General features: G+C 47.3%; 1 protein-coding gene and 1 long non-coding RNA gene across 3 annotated transcripts; one reads left to right on the top strand and one right to left on the bottom strand.

Moving 5' to 3' along the window:
• Positions 1-575: 575 nt before the first annotated feature.
• On the bottom strand, positions 576-16,101 carry Ppp1r3f (protein phosphatase 1 regulatory subunit 3F). 2 transcript variants are annotated; one of them, XM_078034862.1, is made up of 4 exons: positions 15,110-16,101; positions 4,664-4,719; positions 3,943-4,025; positions 576-2,363 (listed from the first exon to the last, which is right to left on the bottom strand). In XM_078034862.1, exons 1-4 carry the CDS (start codon positions 16,099-16,101, stop codon positions 1,059-1,061), a joined length of 2,436 nt encoding a protein of 811 aa, XP_077890988.1. In that variant the 3' UTR covers positions 576-1,058. The 2 variants fall into 2 exon arrangements, with proteins under 2 accessions (XP_077890988.1, XP_005338748.2); XM_005338691.5 differs by having other exon boundaries at positions 3,943-4,022.
• Positions 16,102-16,141: 40 nt separating this feature from the next.
• LOC144371757 (uncharacterized) lies at positions 16,142-22,536 on the top strand. Its single transcript, XR_013431853.1, has 2 exons — positions 16,142-16,278; positions 19,810-22,536. It is a non-coding gene; the product is annotated as an uncharacterized LOC144371757 (long non-coding RNA).
• The last annotated feature ends 157 nt before the right edge of the window (positions 22,537-22,693 follow it).

Raw genomic sequence — 22,693 nt, 5'->3', positions numbered from 1 at the left:
TGCTATGCAAAGAGTTTTTATTTGCATGCAATAGATATATGTACCCTTTCTTTCAAAGCTTCTGGGTTTCCTGTTTTGAGTAGAAATGTGATGTCTGTGAACAGCAATTCTGGTAAGAATTTTTCACAGTACATTAATTCCTCTGTCCTTTCTGAGGCCTCCCCTGTTTGGAGGTTGGAGGGGTCTTCCTGCTGGGTCTAGGGCTGTTTTTTCAGTAACCTCAAAACCTTTTGACTGATTCACAGCTCATATACCCATAACCAAAAATGACTACAGTCAACAACTGCAGCCATGTAACTGACACCAAACCCTGATGTGGCCACAACTCTTCCTCTCTGGATCCCACCACCAACCTTCTATACACAGGCAGTTTCCCACAGGCAGAATGTGGAAAGACCAAAGGACTACACGTATTAGGACCATGACATGAGGAAACACAGATACCCAGGGGCATATTGAAGTGGTAGCAGCAGGCAGGATTACATCCACCACCCATTCCCCACCATAATCTTCCTCCAGAATGTAACCACCCTGTACACTCGGACCCAAACAGGAGACCATTGCACAGCAAGACACATGGTTTCTCATAGAGCTCTATTGTGGCATATAATAATAGGTACTCTATATAAATTAAATTAAAAATAAAGCTCCAGCAGGTTGCACAGGTTGGCTGTTAATAAATATCTCTCTGGGTAATTGTGCCCCAAGACCAGCTCACGACCACTCTCCCTCGTCCAGAGAATTATACAAAAATAAATACAGGCTCGGGGTGGGGTGGGGGAGGACATGCCTGGTTTCATTCTAAAAGTCCTTTTTTCTCACATCATCCACTATCCCTTCCTCTCCATGGGTATCACTGCAGGGAGTCCCGTGCTGACTGGACAGCTCCAGGACAAGGAAGGCTCTCTCCAATCGAGCATTCTCAGAAGGAAAGGACCAAGGTCCCTCACTGCACAGGCCACAAATCTCATATCAACCCTGTGAGGTGGTAGAGGGACTGCCCCTCCCCAGACCCTAGAGAGGGGGAAGCCTGTTATTGCTGATCCCACAAGCATCCCCTACGAGAACCAGGCCAGAGAGAGGCACAGCGCAAGCACCAGGAGGGACACACCACTGTTCAAAGCCACAGGGACGACCACCAGCCCAGCCAGGACTCCCAGAGTCTGGGTCAAGGGCCCCCGGAGCTGAGGAGGTAAGCCACATACACATTCTGCAGGGGCTGCTAGGGTGGGAGACTTCTTTGAGGGCTCAAGGTTTGGGTCTGCACCCTTTTCATCCTGGGAGATCACATGAGGTCTGGCCATACTAGAAAGACAGACCTCAGCCTCCACAGGACCAAGGAGGGTGGGATTCTGCTCCTGCAGAAGGACTGGAGCAGCTGGTTCTTTGCCAGATAAAGAAACCAAGCTGTCTGCCAACTCACCAGTGACCTCCATCCGGGCTTCTGTCCCGGCTTCCCCTGGGGACCTCGTCACCCCAGCTATGATCCTATTCATGTGCAAAGAGGTGGTGTTCTTACCCACCCCTTTCTCTGGATCCCCAGTAAATTGGCCCTCTGTACCCAGAACCACAGGGCTGTCACATCCTGAGCCTTCTGCCCATGGGAGCCACACATCTCCCATAGTGGCTACCATAGAGTGGGCCCCAGAGAGGATTTCCGGAGGCGATTCTTTGGGGCTGTCTCCTTCAGGGCTGGAAGGAATGATGGAGAGCCCCTCTTCACCCTCCCCGTCATCATCAGGGTCCTCGGTGTCCTTGATGAGCTCCACACCACGCCCCAGGCGCGCATAGTGCAGAGTGATCTCCTCAGCCAGGGCACTGTTCAGGGCCCTCTCAGGGCCAGGCCACTTCAAGATCAGGTCACGATCCGTGAGTATGCCCAGGGGATGGCTGGGGGACATCCCTCCATCTGTGGGGCCCTCCCCACCACCCCCTGCCCCACCTGCAGCCACAGCAGCCCGCAAGCGGCTCAGGTGGGATAAGTAGAGCTGCTCCAGCTCCTGGTCAATGGTGTCTTCGCCAAGCAGCTCCTCCAACCCACTCACGACCTCCAGACCCCCAGAAGGCTCATCCATAATAGCCCCCACCATGGGGTCCTTTCGACTCCCTCCACTCTCACTCAATACTTCCCACGTGGTCTCAACTTGTTGCTGGCTGGGTTCCAGGAAGGGCCCCGTGGCCCCCTCACTTGCATCGGGCCCTGAGGCCTGGTCCCTGGGGAAGCCACCCAGACCACAGAGAGGGGTGGAGGGGGGAATCCTGATGGCTGGTGCCTGGGGGACTTCTGTAAAAGCCACAGGTGGACTGCTTCTGGGGATGTCACCTTCTTCTGGGGGTTTTCCAGTTGCAGTAGCTTCAGAAACCTGGAGCCATGATGGGAATAGGGAGAGAAAAGGAAGGGAATGAAGTAGAGGAGGGGAGGAACAAGCAAGACAATAAGAACAAGTGACAGCCCACACCCAGCCCAACAGGAGTTTCTGGATAATGCCTTAAAGAGCCCTCTTGAATTCTTTAAACTCCAACGACTCTGTCATCCAGATAGGTATTTACGTAAGTAAATAGGTAGGTAGGTAGATTATTAGATAGATAAATAAATAGATATAGATAGATATGGACATGTATAGGTACTGGGGATTGAAATCGGGTACTTTACCACTGAGCTATATCCACAGCCTATATATATATATATATATATTTTTTTTTTTTTTTGAGACAGAGTCTCGCCAAGTTGCGAAAGTTGCTGAGGCTGGCCTCAAACTTGCAATCTTCCTGTCTCAGCCTCCCAAGTTCTGGGATTACAGGTGTGCACCATCACACTCAATTTATGTCTAAATTTTTTTTTCAAAACAATTCCATAGAAAATGAGAGGGGAGGCAGAGAGTATGGAAAGTAGGAATGGACACATATTGATATTTGTTGGAACTAGGTGATGGTATATGTGAGTTCATTATACTGGTCTCTTTACATTTATACATATTTGGAAACTTTTATAATAAGAAGTTAAAACATACACATACATACACACACACACACACACACACACACACACACACACAGCTCTGAGATGTCCCTTCCTCCCCTGTCACCACCATCAGGGCTCTCCCAGACCCACTGCAATGGCCTCCTCCTCCTCCCTGGCATCCCTGTTTCCATCCTCCCCTAACAGCTTATTTCCAGGTAGCAGTCAGAGGGAGCTTGTTAAATCCAAGGTCAGACCAAGTCCCTCCTCTACTCACAACCCTCCTGTGGCTCTCGCTCTCACTATAAAAGCCTAAGTCCTCACTGTGGCTCACAAAACCTTGTCCAATCTATCCCCAGCCACCTCTCTTGACCTTAACTCCCACCATTCTGCCCCCCACTCACTCTGCTCCCTCCACAATAGCCTCCCCTGTCCCTCACACATTAGTCATGGCCCCACCTCAGGAACTTTGTACTTGCCTGGAATGCTCATCTAGTTATCCCCATGGCTCACTCTCTCATCTTTAGATCTTCTCTCAAATCTCAATCTTTGCTAAGTCCTTCCCAGTCCACCTGATCTAAAGCTGTAAACATCCATCTCTCTCTCTCTCTGTCTCTCCTTCTCTCCCTCTCCCTTCAGTTTTTCCCTTAGTATTCATCTTCATATAACAATATGCTATGTATTTTAACTATTATTTTATTGTATCTCACCTAACATGTAAGCTCCATGCAAACAGCATTTTTGTTTACCACTGTGTTTCCAGTGTCTAAACACAGAAAGCACCCCTAAATATTTGCCAAATTAACGACTGAAATTTTCCTAAGCCCAGGTAAATCACTGATTCTCTCCCTCCCCTATCATCTTCTGGTTTTTGCAAACTCCCTCTGACCTAGAATGAACCCAGAGTTACTTGGCTCCACTACCTAGTCCAGCTGAGGTTACACATTAGGCTGTCTGCCCCCAGGATGCAAGGGCCTGCTTACCTGAAGGGTCATCTGGGGCCATGGACGGAGAGGGGTAGGGGCCACCAAGGAGCCCAGTGACTCCTGGACATCAAGATGTTCTGCTTAAGAGAAGAGAAGGAAAGTGTTGGAGCAAGACAGGTGTAAAAGCATGTCTTATTTTATTAAGAAAATCTACGAGTGTGGCCAACTGGCAGTTTGTCTCTGAAGCTTTCTGTGGCAGTCTAAGGCAGAGGGTACCTCTTCACTTTTATAGAAAGAAAAAGGGTAGGAAGAACGAAATGACAGGATCTTGGGATGTGGCTCAGTGGTAGATCACTTACCTAACATGCAGAAAGCCCTGGGTTCAATCCCCAGTGCTACAAATAATAATAATTATTAGTAGTAGTAGTAGTATTTAATATTATTGTTGCTTCACCAGGTGTGTCAGCACACACCTGTAATCCCAGTGACTCAGGATCCTGAGCCAGGAGGATTGTAAGTTCAAGATCAGCCTCAGCAATTTAACAAATTCGAAATAAAAAAGGGCTGGGGATGTAGCTTAAGCTTTTTTATTTTGAGCTTGTTAAATTGCTGTAAAGCACCCTTGGAAGAAGGAAAAGAAAAAAGAAGGGGCTAGAAGGCCTGAAGGTAGAGCACTTTATGTACAAGTCCCTTGGTTCAAATCCCTAGTACTGCAAACAAGCAAAAACAATTGAGTTATAAAAAGGGACTAGAACTGCAAAGCTTGCCAGGTGCTTACCCATGGCAGGGGTATTATCATCCATGTTCTTCATCCTCAGCTCCTCTTCATGAGGCCTGTGGGGCAGAGGAGAGAGCACATAGATCTCACGCCCTGAGAGACCAGTTCTGCCACCAGTGGGTACCTTCTGCACCTCTGTGGTGGCCTATCCTCACCTGACAGCTGCTACTTTCTGCTGAAAAGTCCTACACGCTTATGGAAATTTTGCAAAATACAGGAAAGTATAAATATACAGGAAACAAAGCAATCACACACATCAGATAGAGGCTACCACTATTACCATTATGGAAAATTTCATTCCAGACATTCTTTGAAACTGTTTAGATTCTACAAACTTTTACAGCTGGCTTTGATGATTTATCAGTAAGAAACATTACAGGATTTTGCAAACATTGAAAATGGCTGCTTAATAGTCATATCTTATGGCTTGTTATAATTTCCATAGCTATTCCCTTTCTGCTGAGCAAGTAGGTTGTTTCCTTTACTTTTGGGTCAAAAGCAGACTTCAGCAAACAGTCTTGTGCACAGCTTCAACATGTTTGGTTCACTATGCATAGTGGAGCTTGCCCATAATCCCAGCAACTTGGGAAGCTGAGAGAAAAGGATCACAAGCTCAAGGCCAGCCTCAACAACTTAGTAAGACCCTGTCTCAAAGTAAAAAAATAAAATAAAATAAAAAGGGCCAGAGATGCAACTCAGAGGTACAGTATCACTGGGTTTAATCCCACAATAAGAAAAAAACTGGATCATTTGTTTATGGTCCATTCCTATCTGGGGACAAAGCCATCTTCTCCAAGAAAGGGCCGAGGGAAAAGACTTTGGGACACAGGAGTCAACAGGGGGAAGAAAGAAAAAGTAAATGGAGAATAGGAAGGGGTCAGAAAGGCCTGGGTCCCTTCACCAGCCCTTGCCCATGCCCAGATCAGCCTGCCATATCATGTCACCTTCTCACTTGTAACATAAGCCAGGATATGCACATCAAGCACAGGGAAATGAAGAGGAATGAGCATGGAAAGCCATATATCAGGACCTGGCACACAGCAGGGCTAAATCAATAGGAAGTGGCTATTGCTCCCTTGCCAGCCAAGTCTGACTTAAGTGACATAAACCAAGAATATTTTAACCAGATACCACCCCTGCCAGGGTTGGTGTCTCATCATAAAGAAATCACTATTCTTACTTTCTTACGAGTATCAAATGGGTACAGATAAGGTGAATGAAGGAAGCACTGATTACAGTTTCAGAGACCTGAGGGAAGCTTAGACTTTTCTTCCTGAGAAGCAATGGGGTAATACTGACATTCCTAGAAATAGCTGAAACTTTGTGAAAACACCGCATCACTTGCCTTCACAAATAAAGAATATCAAGCTGGATGTGGTGACACATGCATGTAATCCCAGCGACTCAGGATGCTGAGGCAGGGGCAGGAGGGTCGTGAGTTCAAAGCCAGCCTCATCAGCTTAGTAATGCCCTAACCAACTCAGTGAGACCCTGTCTCTAAATAAAATATAAAAGAGGGCAAGGGATGTGGCTCAGTGGTTAAGCACCCCTGAGTTCAATCTCTGGTACCCCCCCCCCAAAAAAAAAAACAGTATCACTAATTGACCTGTACGTATGTACTATGGCATTAAGGCACTGGTCTGTGTGCCTCACATATATTAATTTAATCTTCACAGTGCCCCGAGATAGGTACTTCTAATCCTTTAAACTACATATGATGATCTGGAGATGGTGTGAGTGGCTTACAGTCATGCAGACAGGATTGAGACACAGGCCTTCTGGTTTTGAATCAATATGCTGCCACTTCTTAGATGAGAAAGACTGGGGTCTTACCCAATTTGATTTCCAACACTTTCTAGAAGTAGATAAAGGGAGGCATCAATAATAGACAAGATTTCTCCCTACTCCTTCATCCAGCCTTTTCTTTGGACTTGCCCTTTGCCCTCCATACTCATTCCCAGTTTCCCTGCCTCCATGGTCATGTGGGCTAGAAGACCAACAAGGACAAAGGTTGCCAGAACTTTTTATTATCACCCTTGAGGAAGAAGCCTGAACCATGTATATGGATCTAGAATCTGGAAAGTCTTGGAAAGCAGAGTCTATCATTCTCTCTGGTCTTAAATATCCCACAGAGAGGCATCTGAATCAGAATACTACAGGACCTCAGATGGGTGATGCTGGGATCTCAGAGATCAACCCCCTATACCTCACAGTTGAGAAACAGGGATTCAGAGCAAATCACCATAGTCCTATACTAGTCCCCTCAGTAGATTTTAAATCCAGGCCTATGAACTTGTGGCTCAACATGATCTCTGCCCAACAGCTCGAAGTCAGTGCTTGTTAAAAAAATAAAAATAATCTTCCTAGGATCTTCTAAAGCAAGCCGCTTCAAAAATACTCCTGAACAGACAGAAAGCCAGCCCGCCCTCCCAGGGACAGGACTAGGCAAGCCTTCCTGCCATCTGGCCCAGTTCTGACATGCGTGACAACCAAGTTTCTAAAAGCCACTACAAAGTGGCTTAAATGTGCGAGTGAAAAGGGAAGAACTCAGGAAGCAGTCAGTCAAAAAGCAAAGGTCTCCACAATTCAGCTGGAGGAAGAAATGGGGGAAGAAAAACAAATGCAAAAGAAATCCTTCAACTGCCAGAGCAGCACTTTGACAAGTCTAAGAGGAACATCTAAAACTCAGGTCAAGCAACTGAGCCTATCCCAGGGTCCACAGAGTCCACAGAAGCAAAGAAGTTGTTCTCCTAAACTCAAAGTCAGAAAAATGAAAGCAGGAGGCACCAGCATTTATTGTTCACTTCTCCAAAAAACAGGCCCTTTTCATTGGTATACCAAGTCATTTGAAATGCAGAAAGTAAGGCTTAAGGAACTGTCCCTATGCACACTCACTCCACACCACATTAATAACATACAAAGGGGGCTCCATTTTGAAGACAGTATCTGAAATTGGAGGCCTAAAATATAGATATATCCTTGAACTGTCGTCCACGATAACAATTTTAGAGGCAGCTCTGACTACAATCAAAATGAGGACAGTAAGGGAAATCAAGAACAAGTGTATACTGACTCACTGATCAGTAACAGAAGGATTCTTAGAAAAATGGGGAGAGATATTAAGAACAAAACTGTACCTACAGTGTGCCTGCTAATTTTCAAGAAGGAAACCTGCTCTTTTGGCACCAGTCCCACAAATGCCACGTGGCATCCTCTCAAGGGTTGTAGGCAGTAGAAGGCCATGGCACCAGTTGCTGCGGCTGTCTCAGGCAAGAACCTTGAGAGTGCTTGTGAGTAACAGCCAAGTCGGTGTTATTTGGAAGGGGCTAAGGCCTACACACCAATCTCCTGGGTGTGAAAATTTCTCCTGCAAGGAACTGCTGAACTCACAGTACCTAAGGAAATCGGGGAGAGAGATCTTAGAAAGAGGTGGCATCAGCCTCTGCCTAGGCCAGCAGAGACACAACAGAAAGATGAATTGCCAGGGTTAGACAGTGAACAAGCAAGAGAGGGCTGGCAAGCCTCATGGAGAAAAGCAAAGCATACTCTCAAGAACAGTCACATCCCTGCTACCACCAACACCACCCAAGAACTGAGTGCCCTCAGCACTCACATCTTCAAAGAGTGTTGCCAGCCCAAAGTGGGTCAGGCACTGAAACCAAAGGGAAACTCAGCAGTTCCCGGCTCCCATGGACACAATCTGATGCTGCTGCTGACTCTCAGGGTGGGGGGTGGGGGGGTAAAGGCAGTTTCAGAAAGCTGCCCTGTGATACTTGGAATCACAGTTACCCTAGGCCTTTGCTTTCAGGAAAGAATGGGGTTTGAAGGCAGATGTGAAAGCCACCAAGTTATGTGGGACACTGCCTCACCTTCCCCAAGCAATGTCAGCCTCAACTTTGAGACTTATAATATGGCAAGGTGGAGGGAGGAAAGCATTTATCATGCCATGAGTCTCACTTATTGCTGTGACAATTCCCTAGCCATAGCCCACCAGTAAGGAAACCATTTTACATCATAACCCAGCACACCCACTCATGAGTAAATATATTCACACATATAGAACTGAAAAATGGTTGTTCTTTGAATTTGAAACAATACTTACCTTTCCTGCATAGTGTGACATGCTTGGTACTTCTATGCCACTTTTTAGTATTGGTTAGAACCCAAAAAATTGATTTCACATCTCAATAAATGGTCAAAACATCTAAGTTTTAATAATTCCAGCTCTTCCACCTATTAGCAGTGTAACCTGGTGCAAGTTATTTAGCCTCTGCCACACTCTTCTCATCTATTAAGAGCGGATAATAGTGATTTCCTCCCTCAGTCAGTTAAGTGAACTGAAGAAATATATGAAAAGTGTCTATAAAGTGCTTAAAAGTAATTCTCTTCAAATTCGCACTGAGGGAAACTGAGGATCTGAAAAAGAAAGCTACATGCCCAGAGGTGCCCAGCTGGTAAGACACACTCCCCAGCCTGGTAGAGCAGTTAAGAACTGGGGTACCAGAGCAGAATCTCCCAGGCTTAGTTCCCAGCTCTGCCACTTTCTTAATGAAGGACCATATCCTTAATTGTGATGCCCTACCAATTTTCTATGGAATAAAATGGGTGTCATTTTTCATTAAATCCTCTCTCCAGACACCTCTGACCCATCCTATTTCAACTCTAATTGCTCCCATTGGCCCTAAGGCTACCAACTTACATTATCAAGTTATTATCAAGTTGGATCCCATCCATTCAGTTATAGGTGCACCTAAAACCCACTGAGGCCTTATTGTGCATCATCCCAGTGACCAACCCTGGACATACACCGGTGAGCAAACCCAACTAGGAAGCTTACAATTCACTGTGGAAGAAGACATTAAAAAAATACTCAAACTCGTTCTTTCAACAAACATTTATTGAGCACCTGCTAAATCCCAGGCACCATGGCAGGCCTGCAAAATACAGTGGTGACCAAAGCAGACTGTATCCCTACCCCTCACGGAGCTTACAGTCTATCAGGGCAGAGTTATCCAGTAACCCCTTAATAAATGTCTAACTACAAACTGAGGTCAGTGCCTTAAAAAAAAAAAAAGGAAAGAATGTTCTAGAACAAGGGGCCTTGGCCCAGACCACAGGGATGTTGAGGGCTTAAGAATGCTTAGAATGAAAATAAGCAAGGGAGGGATCAAGGGAGTAAGAGGCTGCTCTGGAGCACTGAGAAGAGGAGGGGATGAATGCAGCCCTGAATAAGGTTTAATTTGAGGAACCATTAAGACTCAGTCAAGTAGAAATACAAGGCTAAAAAAGCAGGGTGAAAGAAAAGGGCCAGAGAGTTCAGAGAAAAAGTAACAGAGTGTGATCCCAACGCCAAGGAAGGAAATGACTTCATTAGGAGTGGTCAGCCACTTCAAGAAAACCGAAAAATCTCCTATGGAATGTTGCTGATGCAAGGGGCTGACATACATAGGGGTGAGCAGGGAGTGAAAGGGCATGTGGCCAATCCTTCCCATAGGGTGGGAGTGAATGGGGAGGGAGATTACTACAGTGCTGGCCAGGAGCCAAGGGCAGAGAGGAGATCAGTAGAGATAGCAACACTGGCAGGGGGAAAGGTCAACAGAGAGGATCAGGGAGGGCAGTAGAAAAGCTGCCAGGACAAAAAGAGGGATTGACGAGTTCATATTCTGCAGCAGGTAGCAGAAAATTGGAACTTGGAGCATAGGCAGAGGAACTGGCCTAAAGGTGAAGGGACTTTTCCTCACCTGTAACACAGGAGAGGAGAACTTGACATAGAGGCTGCAAATTGTAAGGAGTTCCATTCTTATGGTTTCTATTGTGTTTTGGGAAGCAGGAGGAGAAATGTGAAGATAAAGAACATCTGAAAAAGTTACATGAGAAAGCGATAACAGTGGGTCAGAAAAATACAGCAGGACTGCCTTGCAGGGTAGAAAATGATGGAGAATTTGGGGTGGGGCTCATCTGCTGTGCATGCTATAACATGCTATAACAGGGCATGTCTGCTAGGCTTCCCAGTACTATGAGAAAAACTGGGAACCCAAGGAGCTTGAAGTGGATGGGTTTCCCTAGGAAGCCCTCTTAGAACTGCAGGATCCACTCCACGAGACTGCGAGAGACAAACATTACCAGTAAAGAAAAGAACATGAGCAAAAGTCCTGAAGCAGGAAAGAGCCAGGGCCCTGGGAGTGACAGAAAGACCAGGCTGAAAGAACTCAGGAACAGAGTCCAGTATGAGGAAAGCCTAGAAGCCAGCAGAGGCCAGATTGGGAGACTAGAGTGGAAGGTGCTTGAAGGCCATGGTTAGGCTTTGTTGGTCTTTGTTTTTAAGAGGAACAGGAGACCTTCTTGGAGTGTTAAGCCAAGGTAGACCAAGAGGGCTCCTTTCCACACCGGCCCTGGAACTTGGGACTCTAGGAACCTCAGTTTGCTCATCTAAGAAAGAGGGATTAAAAACAATGCAGTGGGGCTGGGGTTGTGGCTCAGTGGTAGAGCACTTGCCTTGCAAGTGTGAGGCACTGGGTTTGATTCTCAGCACCGCATATAAATAAATAAATTAAATAAAGGTCCATCGACAACTAAAAAAAAAAAATCAAAACAAAAAAACACAGCTCACAGGGTCTGCTGTCAGGTGTAACTACAATTTTGCACAAAAATATTTGGCAACGTGCCTAGCAAAGAGCAGGGTCTCAGCCAGGTCTCACATGACAAGTTCTCCACACTGCCCCTCCCTCCCAGCTCCACCAAAAGCCCTTGGTTATGTTAAGACCAGTCTGAATCTCCTTTCCCCTGCTTGAACCCAGCACTGTGCCCAGCATGCAGAAGGTTATCAATAAACACTTGTTGATGGATTATCTGTAAGCCTAATGGGGAATTGAAAGCCTGGTCCCACAACCCAGGGAAAGCAGCCATTGGGGCTTTTGAATTACATCCCAATGACCACGAGACTTCTCCCATTTCCCCCACCTGGCATGGTCGTATCCAGTGCATAGGGGGTCTACAGCCAGTATTTCCTGAAGCCCTCTACAATGGGGCTCCCACAGGTAAAGGATATCCCCTGAGATCCTTCACTACTTCCCCAGAGGTCTGGATCACAGGGGGTGGCTCTTGAACAGCGCTCCAAGTAATCAGCAGCACACAGGTTTTAAAACAATAATAAGTTGAAATGTACTCGCCAGGAAAGCCACGAACCTACAAAGAAAACCTTATCGCTGATCTTGCAATGAGCACCAGCCTCCCCTTTGCAAGAGCTGAGATCAAAAGATAAAGAAACTATCAAAAAGCCATCTGCCCACTTAAAATAATATCACAAGTCATGTTAGGAACCACAGACCTGGGGCCACCTACCAAAACAATTGTCTAAACGGGCTGCTTCAATTTCTCCTTAAAACCACTCATGTATTTTAAAAGAAAAACACCCTTTCCACCCACCTTGCCCTAGCAAGGTTTTGATTTCTCTGTCCCTTGCTTTTCACAACTCTTAAAAATGACCAAACTCTGTTACTCAAACTGTCTCATCTTATAGAAAGGGCTCCCATGACACTAGGTTGAGATGACAACTTGGGAAAAATGATAGAAATGAAAGCAATTCTGGGGCACTAGAACTACTGGATCTCTTGATCTGGGAAGTGGTTATATAAGTGCATACATATGTACGAATCCACTGGGTCGTATGCTTAAGCAGTGCATTTTCTGTAGGTATACCTCAATAAAACATAAAGGCAAAAGGAAAGCACAACACATTAAGAACACCAAGAATGAAATCCAGAATTTTCCCTGAACCCTGCCAGAACTTCAAAGAGGATCAGCACTTAAAAAAAATAATGTCCTTAGCATTTCTACCTGGTCCTGTCATTCACTAGCTGAGTGACTTTGAGCAAACTGGCTCACCTGAGTTCCCCGTTTCCCCCCTTAAATGAAGACCATCATTATAGCACCTACACCGTATACATGCACACTTGGCCTCAATGAGAGAATGGACCTGGAACTCTCAGCAGAATTCAGTAAATGCTGGCCACTCTTATGTAGCTACTACCATGCCTCAGTTACCTTGCCCACATTTGCTATATTTGACTCAACCACACATGATGGTCACTCCCCTTTAGCAAATTAGGGAACTGAGGCCAGGCCACACAGCTGGTGATAGGAGTTGAGTCTAGTAGGGGAACTTAGAGAACTGCATGTGAATAACTAAACATCAATATAACTAACATCTCTATGGCACTTTGAATCCGGCTTGGTTCTGAGTGCTTTTATTTGTATCATGTAAAGTAGGTGCCCATAATCGCCTGTCTTACATAAGATGATACAGTCAGTTGAGGCACAGTATGGTTAAATAAGTTGGCCAAGGGGCTATATGGTTGTGGCTCAGTAGTACAGTGCTCACCTAGCATGTGCAGGGCACTGGGTTCGATCCTCAGCACCACATAAAAATAAAATAAAGATTAAAAAAACACAGCTGAACCAAATGTTTAAAAAAAATAAGTTGGCCAAGTTCACAAAGCTGGTAAGTGAAATGGCTAGGATTTGAACCCAAGCAATTTGATGCCAGAATCCACACTTTTGTTGTTGTTGTTACTGGGGATTAAATCAAGGGGGCCTTAACCATTGAGCCATAACCACAGCCCATTTTATATTTTGAGACAGGGCCTCATGAAGGTGCTGAGGCTGGCTTTGAACTTGCGATCTTCCTTCCTCAGCCTCCCAAGCTGCTGGGATTACAGGTGTGTGCCACGGTGCCTGGCCAAAATCCACACTTTTTTATTTTTATTTTTTGTAGTTGTAGAAGGATGGCATGCCTTTATTTATTTTTATATATGGTGCTGAAGATAGAACTCAGTGCCTCACACATGCTAGGCAAGTGCTCTGCCACTGAGCCACAACACCAGAATCCACACTCTTAAAGAAGTAAGTAATCATGCTGCTGACCTCCTTTAGACTAAATCTCAGGTATGGTGGGGGGGGGGCGGGCGGGGTGGTCACAGGGTGGTAAGCAGGCACTTCACTTGACTGTTTGTTCACTCACTCAGGCACATATGCCCACCAGCCATGAGAAAGGCCTTTCTTTTAATTTTTTTTTTAAGGGGGAAAGGACCTACTTTGCCCAGGCTGGTCTCAAAACTTGTAGGCTCGAGTGATCCTCCTGCCTCAGCTTCCCAAGAAGCTGAGGATACATGTGGGCATCACAGTGCTGGGTACGAGATATATCTTTCTGAACCACTCACAGCCTAAAGCTTCCCCAGGACCAACAGATCCCACAAACACCTCACTGCAACCAGCAACATCTAGTCAAGCATATACAAGGTCCAAAAAAAAGCATTTTCCCACTTCCAGTCCTTCCAGGAATGGGGAGTTGTATGCACTTTAGAGAAAACCTACTGATCACAAGCTATACTTAGATGGCCACATAAAGAATCAGGCCTAGTGGCTGTCATTAAAACTTATATAATAATGGAGGAAACCTACGAAGATCTTGGATCAAAGCTTCCTGGGATAGAACTGGCTCTTTCTCCCAGTCCCTGAATGGTTACTGGAAGTGTGGCAATAAAAAGGGACATGAGCTTCAAGTCTACTCCCCATCTGGTTCTGCCTCTGCCAAAACCACTGCTTCCCTGAGAGCATGGCCTCAGTCCCTCATCTCTGCAGGCCTCAACCTAGATTACAGAGCATAATAGTAAAGAACGTGCACAGACTTCGAAGTCAGACAGGGCTGGTGTCAAAAAGCCAGGCGCCATCACTTCCTCAACCAGTTTCTCCACCTCTGGAACCCTGATTTTTTCTGTCAGATGGGGATCAGATTCCCTATTCATCACTTGCAAGGCTGTTGATCCACACTACCATGTCACTTCAGTTCTCTCCATTCCAGCACACTGCCCATTCATTCACACCAAATTCATTCCAGCCTCAGGGCCTTTGCACTTGCCATTCAGGCTATCTAGAACCTTCCTTACCTATATGTACATAACTGTTCCTTATCATTCAGGACTGTTTAAATGATGCCCCTTTTCTACCAATTCTCTTCCCCCCATCTCTTCTTTCTCATTATCCAGGACTCATCTAAAAGGCTCTCCCTGAACACAATCTCTAAAACAACCATTCCCTCCCAATCTATCTCCTCATACTTCTTTCCTCTCAGCAGCTAACCTTATCCCTACTTATCTGCTTACTTGTTGTTTTTTTCAAACTGTCTCCCACAGGAGCTTGTATGATCCTTGAGGAGAGGGAAGATGTCTGTTTTGTTTAGGGCTTTACAGTGGAGCTCAATAAATGAATAAATGAAAAATCCCAATAATTAAAAGTTACTAGCACATGGTTGGCCTCCACAACTATTTGACTGACTGCACTCTCCTCCCTGTTCTGAAGATAAGGCCTGAGGGGTTCCTGGGCAGGAATGTTTGCCCTCCATTCTACATACAGCCCTGTGTTGGCGGAGGTGGCGCTGGCAGACATTACCTGCGCCTCACTGGCTTCATGCAGCTCTTCAGCTGCCTGGCCTCAGCCTCCACCGGACCCTGGCACTCAGGCTGTGGCTCCAGCTGCTGCTGCTGGAGCAACCCTTCGACATCACTGGGTGTGGGAGCGGGTGCGATCCGGAGCAGGACTGTGTAGTTGCGGCCGTGGTTGTTGGCCCAGAAAGTGCCCTCGGGGGTCTCATAGCGCACCACGAAGTCGAGGCGTGCCCCATCACCCGCGCCCTCAGCAAAGGGCAGCTGGAAGGCAAAGCGGTCGGTGCGGCCGCCGTCGTCGGGTGAGGAGGCAGATGCCTGGCCAGGGCCCAGGCCGAGACCTGGATCCAGGATGGGATCTCCTGCTCCTGTTCCTCCTGCTCCTGCACCAGGCGGGCTGCGCGGGACGTAGCGCGCTGGGTGGTCGCAGAAGGAAGCCCAGCCGTCGTGTGAGGCCCGCACGTGCACCGCTTTCTCGAAGGAGCGGTTCAGCACGCGTACCAACCCGCGCAGCACCGGCGGGCGTCCCCCAGGCACCCACACCCCGGCACCCCCGGGAACCGCTCCGGGAGGCGGCAGCAACGCCTCCAGCTCCACCATGACGCGCCCCAAGCGCTCCAGACGGCCCGGCGCAGGCGGCAGCGAAAATGTGGGCACCAGATAAAAACCCCCGCCAGCAGGGACGGGGCACAGCGGCGAGGGCTCGGGAATAACCTCGTCTTCCTCCTCCCCTTCATCCCCATCCTCGCCATCGTCGTCCTCATCAGCCCCGCCGCCGCCGCCATCTTGCCCGGCCGCTGCCGCCATCTTGCCCGCCCCGGGCCCGCCCCACGGCCGGTAGCGGCGCAGCTGCGCCAGCGGCAGCCCCAGGGCCTCGTCGGCGAACAGCACCCTCCGCGGGGCCACCGCCGCCTCAACCGAGGTGCGGGGCTCGCCCGCGGCCGGTGATGGGGGCGCGGGATGCCGCAGCGGGGGCTCCACAGGGGCCGTGCGCGCCATATCGGCGGCCGCGGCGGCACCGACGGCACCGGCGGCGGCACCGGCGGGGGCAGGGCCTGAAGGGGCCGACAGCCAATGGGAAGGCCAGTGCGGGGGGGGTACAGCTCACGGGGAGCGTAGGCGGCGAAATGAAGACAGGTGTAGCAGAGAGCCAATGGGAAGCCGCGCACGGATGACGTAGGTGGTGAATGGCGAGCAGGAGAAGGGCACAGCCAATGGGGATGCCGGAGAGTGGGCGGTGTGGGAGGCGGGATGATGGGGAAATCAATGGGGAGGTGGGAATGGGGGTGGTGCGGGCCCAGGAGGCCGAGAGCAGGAGTAGGACAGCTAATAGGGAAGTCTGAATGGGAGCGGCATTGTGGGCAGCGGGGAGGTGGAATGGCTTCAGGCGATGGGGGAATAAGGGAGCTAACCCACAGGTCCGAAAAGTGGGAGATCCGCGGGTTGCGTAGATAGTGGGACGTAAGACAGAAACAGAACAGCCTATGAGGAGACGCGCAGAGGTGATGTAAAGGCAAGATGACGATAATAGCCGAAGTGAGCCAGTGCAAAGTCTTGTAAGCCTGCTCTATGGCTTCAAGGGGAGGAGCCAGGGCGGAACTAGCCAATGCAGAGACCAAAAGGAGACCACGAGGGGGTGTGTGAGCCACCACAGAGGTGGGACCGAGCAGGGCAAAGCCAATGGGGATGGGGATGAAGACTGGGGCAAGGAAGAGAGATGGCAGATAGCCAGTGGCGGGGGGCGGGGCGGGCAGAGGGAAGCCAGTGAGAACTCAAAGGGCAGTGCTAGCGTGGGATTGACCAATACCAAAGCTAGATAGTGTAGCGGCAAGAGGAAAGAGCAGAGCCAATAGGGGCGGGGCAGATGGTGCGAAGGAAGGCAAGAGTAGCCAATAAGGAATCTAGAGAGGGGGCTAATGCTTAGGCAGAGCCTGAGCTGTTGGGTGGTCTAGCAGCAGAACCATAGAATGCAGGCATCCAATAGAAAGGGTATGCCTCTGGGGGACATAGATTTTCCTTTCGCCCTAACCTTCCAGGACTCCCCATTGTCCTGGAAATGCCCAGAGAGACTGAAGGCCTAGACAGCACCTTAGTGTGAGACCAAAGAAATCAAAAAGGATTTCCCCCCACACGCCTACCTCCCAGGCTTTGCTTTGAACCCCACTCACTAGCCAAGAATGCCCCTGATTATTCGTTAATGTCCCAGATTGATCATTAGCAGTCTCCAAGATTTTGCACCACTGCTGAATGAATGCCCAAATGGAAAATGGAAATTTTTGAAAGATTAGCTTTTTCTCACTTCAGCAATGCTGAGCTTGACTCTATGCTACCAGGAGTCAATTGGGCATATTGATAGACACTGGCTAATATAACCACAAATCAAAGCCCTGCCTTTCTTGCCAACTGTGATACTCAACACCTCTTAAGTGGCCTCACCTTCCTTCCTTTTGTTCAAATCTCTGCTCCTACTATTTCTTCCACCCAAGACTACTATTCCTTCTGCTGCTTCTATCTACCGAACTGTTTTCACTCTCCCTTTGAGGTCTTATCTCCTACTGAACTGTAGCCTCTGTCAACTGAATATATACATGCATATATTCCCCCTCCTCCCTGGGAGGATTTATCAAGCACCTACTGTATGCCAGGTTATGATCATGCCGTTGTCTCATCTAGTACAGCATCCCTAGGAGGGAGGCAATTCCCCCCAGCATCCTCTCTTCTCTTTAGGTCTTAGAGTCCAGGATGGGGTCATGGGTCAGGAAAGAATATGTAATCTACAAGTTGCAGAGACATCATTAGATCTTAAACAAATAAAATTTTATTTCCTCACCTAAAAGTTCAAACTGGCAAGAAGTCCAGAGACGCCATTCCTACCCATGCATTTTGAGCATCAGCTATGTCCTGGTCTGGCCCCAAGACTCTCATTCTTCAGCAAATTCTGTGGGTTCTTTATTCAAAATATTTCCCTAATCCACCCTCTCACCTCCTCCTTCACTGCGAGCACTGTCACCAGTCACCTAGACTACTGTAGTATCTTCCTCCTTGCTGATTCTTCTGCCTCCACCCTCGACCCCAGCACTCCATTCTATGTTTAGCATTCCAAGGCATTCTGTTAAATCCTAAAACAGTTTATGTCTCTCCTTTGCTCACAAGCCTCCCATTGTTCTCTCTCACTAAATGTAAAAGCCAAGGTCCTTACCATGACCTACAAGGTCATGCATGGTCTAACCCCACTAGTGCCTTTTCGGTCTCAGCTCCTAACCCTCTTCTTCTCATTCACTCCACCCTAACCACACCAGCCTCCTTGTACGCATCAAGTACACTCTTACATCAGGGCCTTTGCCCTGGCTTTTTCCTCGGGAGTTCCACAGATACATACATGATATCTCACCTCCTTCAAGTTTTTATCAAAGTCCCTCTTCTCTGGGCACTTTCCCCAACCTGTTTAATCTTGCTCATTCTCCCCAAAGTCCAAGTCTTTTCAATGTCCTCCCCCAAGAATCCTTCTATGCAATAGGGTATAGTCCACTTTAGAGAGGAGGTAGTGGGCTGGGGATGTGGCTCAAGAGGTAGCGCACTCGCCTGGCATGCGTGCAGCCCGGGTTTGATCCTCAGCACCACATACAAACAAAGATGCTGTGTCCACCGAAAACTAAAAAATAAATATTAAAGTTTCTCTCTCTCTCTCTCTCTCTCTCTCTCTCTCTCTCAAAAAAAAAAAAAAAAAAGAAAGGAGGTAGTGACCTCAGCCCCTCTGCTCACCTGGCCCTGGCTTTCATTCTGCAAAGATCCTGACTTTCAGCGGCATTAGCATCACCCCTGCCACACTCTGAGTCCCACTCAAGTGGCTTCCTAAGATCCTTGGGACCACCAACCTCATTCACTTTTTCTCCCACCTCTCTAATCAATCTCTCACAAAGTAAGTGACACTAGGGAGAGATGGTCATGGGAAGCTATAAGAAGGGTGCAGCCCATACTTCAGACCCTGATAGAAAATCCCAGACCTCTCTCCCAGGAGGAGAGAAGTGCTAGGGCAGGGAAGGTGGTCTCATCCTCTAGAATTGGTGTGGTGTATAATTACTGAGAGACATGGGAAATGTTCAGACCCAAGTCTGCAAGGAACAACGGGTCATCAATTTTGGGGGCCTCCCCAGGACTTGTTCCTTACAAGCAATCTCCTTACCCGCTCCCGTGCGCTCTCCCACAGGCAACAACGGGGATCTGTTAAGCACTTGCTGTACACACAAGGTCCCTGTAGACCTTAAAGCTGGGAGGATCTCACCCCATCTTGGTGTTTCCTCCAGCCACCCAGCACACACATAGTTCATCTTTGTGTCATAAACATGTCCCACCAACTCTAAAGCCCCAACCAGTGAAAGTTTTGTTTTGAACTAATGATAGGGAGGGTTGGGGTTTTTATTTTAATTGTTGTTGTTGGGTGTGTTTTTTAAGTCTTTTTTTTTTTTCTATTCACTCTTTTTTTTTCCCCTTGTCTTCACAAAGACAGGCCATCAGGTCAAATATGGGCTTTTCCAGAAAGGTGAGTCGAGTTAAGAAAAGAGACCCTCCCCTTTTTTTGAGAGATTAGAAGGTGAAGGGAGGAAAAGGGGATGAAAGGGCAAAGGGGCAAAAGGGTAAAGGGGTGGGTCTTGGTCACTAGATTTGTATCATATGAATTAGAAGCTGTTTTCAATTTCTCTTCCCCAGGTCTGAAACCAGTCTTGCAGAAAAGTCGGAGTGGATGTTGGATGACTAGAACCCCAGACCACACAGGGCATGGTGGGGCTGGAAGTCTTAGCCATGGCCAGTCAAGAGAAACCTCTGGAGGATGATCTCCCATGTTGACCAGTGGTTGGAAGAAGGGAATGTGCACTGAGATGAGGAGACGCGGCCACTGAATCTTGGACAACCTAGAAACCTCACAAGCATCAAGCCCGCAGAAGAATCTCCAAATCCCAGAACCTCCCTTTCCTGGCATCCTAGAATTTAAAACCTGAGACTACTGGGATCACAGAAACTGCGAGTTTCAAAGTCTAGCACTAAGGAAACAGCTCTCTGATCTTCAGCAAATTGGTCTGCTACTCTTTGCCTTCATTTTCTCCATCTGTCTAACAGCGATACAGTAATGATAATAAGATGGACTGCAGAGGGCTCTGGTGAGGATCGGACACAACTGATTGTGAGAAATATTCAGTGCCGAGTATGGCGTGAGGAAATTCAGGATAAATGTCAGCCACCAGGATGATAGGTGATATTTGGAAATCTAAATCCTTGGAAACTGGGGCTTTTGCAAGTATAAAATCACAGAGTCTGAGCACATCAGAAGCATCAGCTATGGTGTTCATGACAGGAGAGTCCCAGTGTCCCAAGGAGCCTCTGGGTTTCATTGTGAGATTTAATTCATTCTACTAGGGGCCACTGGGGACCTTCCCGGTAGAGTGGCCACTGGATCAGACCTCTAAAGCTCTGGGACATAATGAAGTGAGACTTTTCTGCCTTCCCTAACTCAGTGGTTCCTTGTGAGATCAGGGAGTTAGTGATGCTCAGACTCCTCAATTCTGTGAATGGGTGGGGAGGTAGGGATGGACTTCCCACTTTTTTTTTTCATGAAATACCTAACATCCCCCTCACGCTCTGTGAGAAAGAGGGCTGCAGGGGTGTTCAAAGCTCCCTGTCTCTGGACAGCACAAATAATGGTAATCATATTAGTTATACCTAAGAGGAAAATGAATCCTGAAGCAAGGTGAAGCCTCTGGAAACAGGGTTCTGTTTTTTTCTCTTTCCCTAATGTTTTCTGTCCGCACATAAGACTTCACATTCCTTCTTAACCCAGACAGCCTCAGATATACTGTCCCACACAGAATAGTATCTCTGGTGCCTCAGGATGCCTCTGTGATTTGAGTTCTTTTCTTTTATTTTTTTTTTCTGACTCTATACACCTTGGCTTAAAAAACTGTGTTTTCTCATGAGCCCTGTTATCTCATTGATACCTCTCACCTCTGTGGTGAGGGGAAGAAATCATATATTCAGATGACTCGTAAAGGGCAAAGAAAAAACCCAAAATTTCAAAATTTCCGTTTAAGTCTCATAATCAAGAAGAGAAGAAGCAGAGCAGAGAGAGAGAGAGAGAGAGAGAGAGAGAGGAGAGAGAGAGAGAGAGAGAGAGAGAGGAGAGAGAGGAGAACTATGAGAACCCACCCCCCGTGATTATCAGCATATACACTCATCGAAATTGGATTATTAGAAGAGAGGTCTGTGGCTTCCACGCCGTGGTTTTTCTTCTCGGTATAAAAGCAAAGTTGTTTTTGATATGTGACAGTTTCCCACAAGCCAGGCTGATCCTTCTGTGTCAGTCCACTTCACCAAGGTGAGTGTCCCTGCTCTACCCCACCAAATGGGTGCCCTCATGGAGGAGGTGGCAGGTAGGTAGGCACTTGGGGGTCAGCGGCCTTCCAGTACAGTCAGATGCACTCAGCCACCATGAGCCCACTCAGGTAAGATCTTTTTAAAAATAATATAATAGTCATAATAAATACTAGGTAGGTGAAGTACTTAATCGATGCTTGGGCAGGGACAAAGATAAATAAATGGATCAATTGATACACAGATGGGTAGGATTTTTTAAATATGTCAACTGCCAGTCTTTATGGATTTCAGGGTTTTGAACAACTTGAAATGCTGTCCAAATGAAACTGGAAATCGCAGTTGCATCTCTCTTCATCTCTTCCGTCTTGATGCCTCCCATCCCTCTTGTCTCTTTGTTCACCCTGTCTTCCTTTTTCTGTTTCTCTACCTCTCTCTTTCGACATGACATCTCTCTGTCTCCCTTGAACTCAGGCGCTAGGCTTTGACCACCTCCCCGTCTCCATCTCCTCCATCTTGGCAACACTACATCATTGCCTTTCCTCTATCTCTTTCCTACCAGCGGCTCTCTTGTCTCACCTTTCCTCACCTGCCTTTCCACCTGGCATCTAGCACAGAGATTTGGATACAGCTGGTGGTTATTAATAGTGGGTCGAGTAATGTCGCTGAGGACATTTACATTTTTACAAGAATGCGCGTCAGTTCTGTTTGCCCTAGCAGCAGGAGGATTTTGAGTTGTCAGGAAAGGATGAGAATTGAACTTGAATGTGTGCTTACATCACATGAGAGGAGACCCTGTTGGGGGGCACTTCATGCTGTCATAAACCATGGTTTACTGTATAGTGTGCATGCATGTGACCAGACTCTGTGTCCAGGAAGGCAGGCTGTTCAGGACTGTGACAAGTTCATTTCTTCAGGCTTAGCACAATGCTTGGTACATAGTAAGCACTAAGTATTAGCTATTAGCATTTTAACCAAATTATCAGCATGCAATCAATATATTTTTTTTGTTCCTGCTTTATTCAAGTAATAGCACTTTTGCAGTCTGCTAAAAATAAATGTTTGAACACATGATTGTTCGTGGCTGTCATGACTGTTCTCACATCAGCATGATTCTGATTTGACAAAATGCCAATTGTTGGACACTCAGGACATTTCTAATTTTTCTTCATAAACCACCGTAATTGGTTCCTTGGACTCCTGAAAATGGAGTTTCCGTGGAAAAGAG

The sequence above is a fragment of the Ictidomys tridecemlineatus genome, chromosome X (genome assembly GCF_052094955.1).
Source record: "Ictidomys tridecemlineatus isolate mIctTri1 chromosome X, mIctTri1.hap1, whole genome shotgun sequence".
Lineage (NCBI taxonomy): Eukaryota > Metazoa > Chordata > Mammalia > Rodentia > Sciuridae > Ictidomys > Ictidomys tridecemlineatus.
The sequence above is the reverse complement of the archived record's forward strand: the minus strand, read 5'-3'. Positions and strand labels throughout refer to the sequence as shown.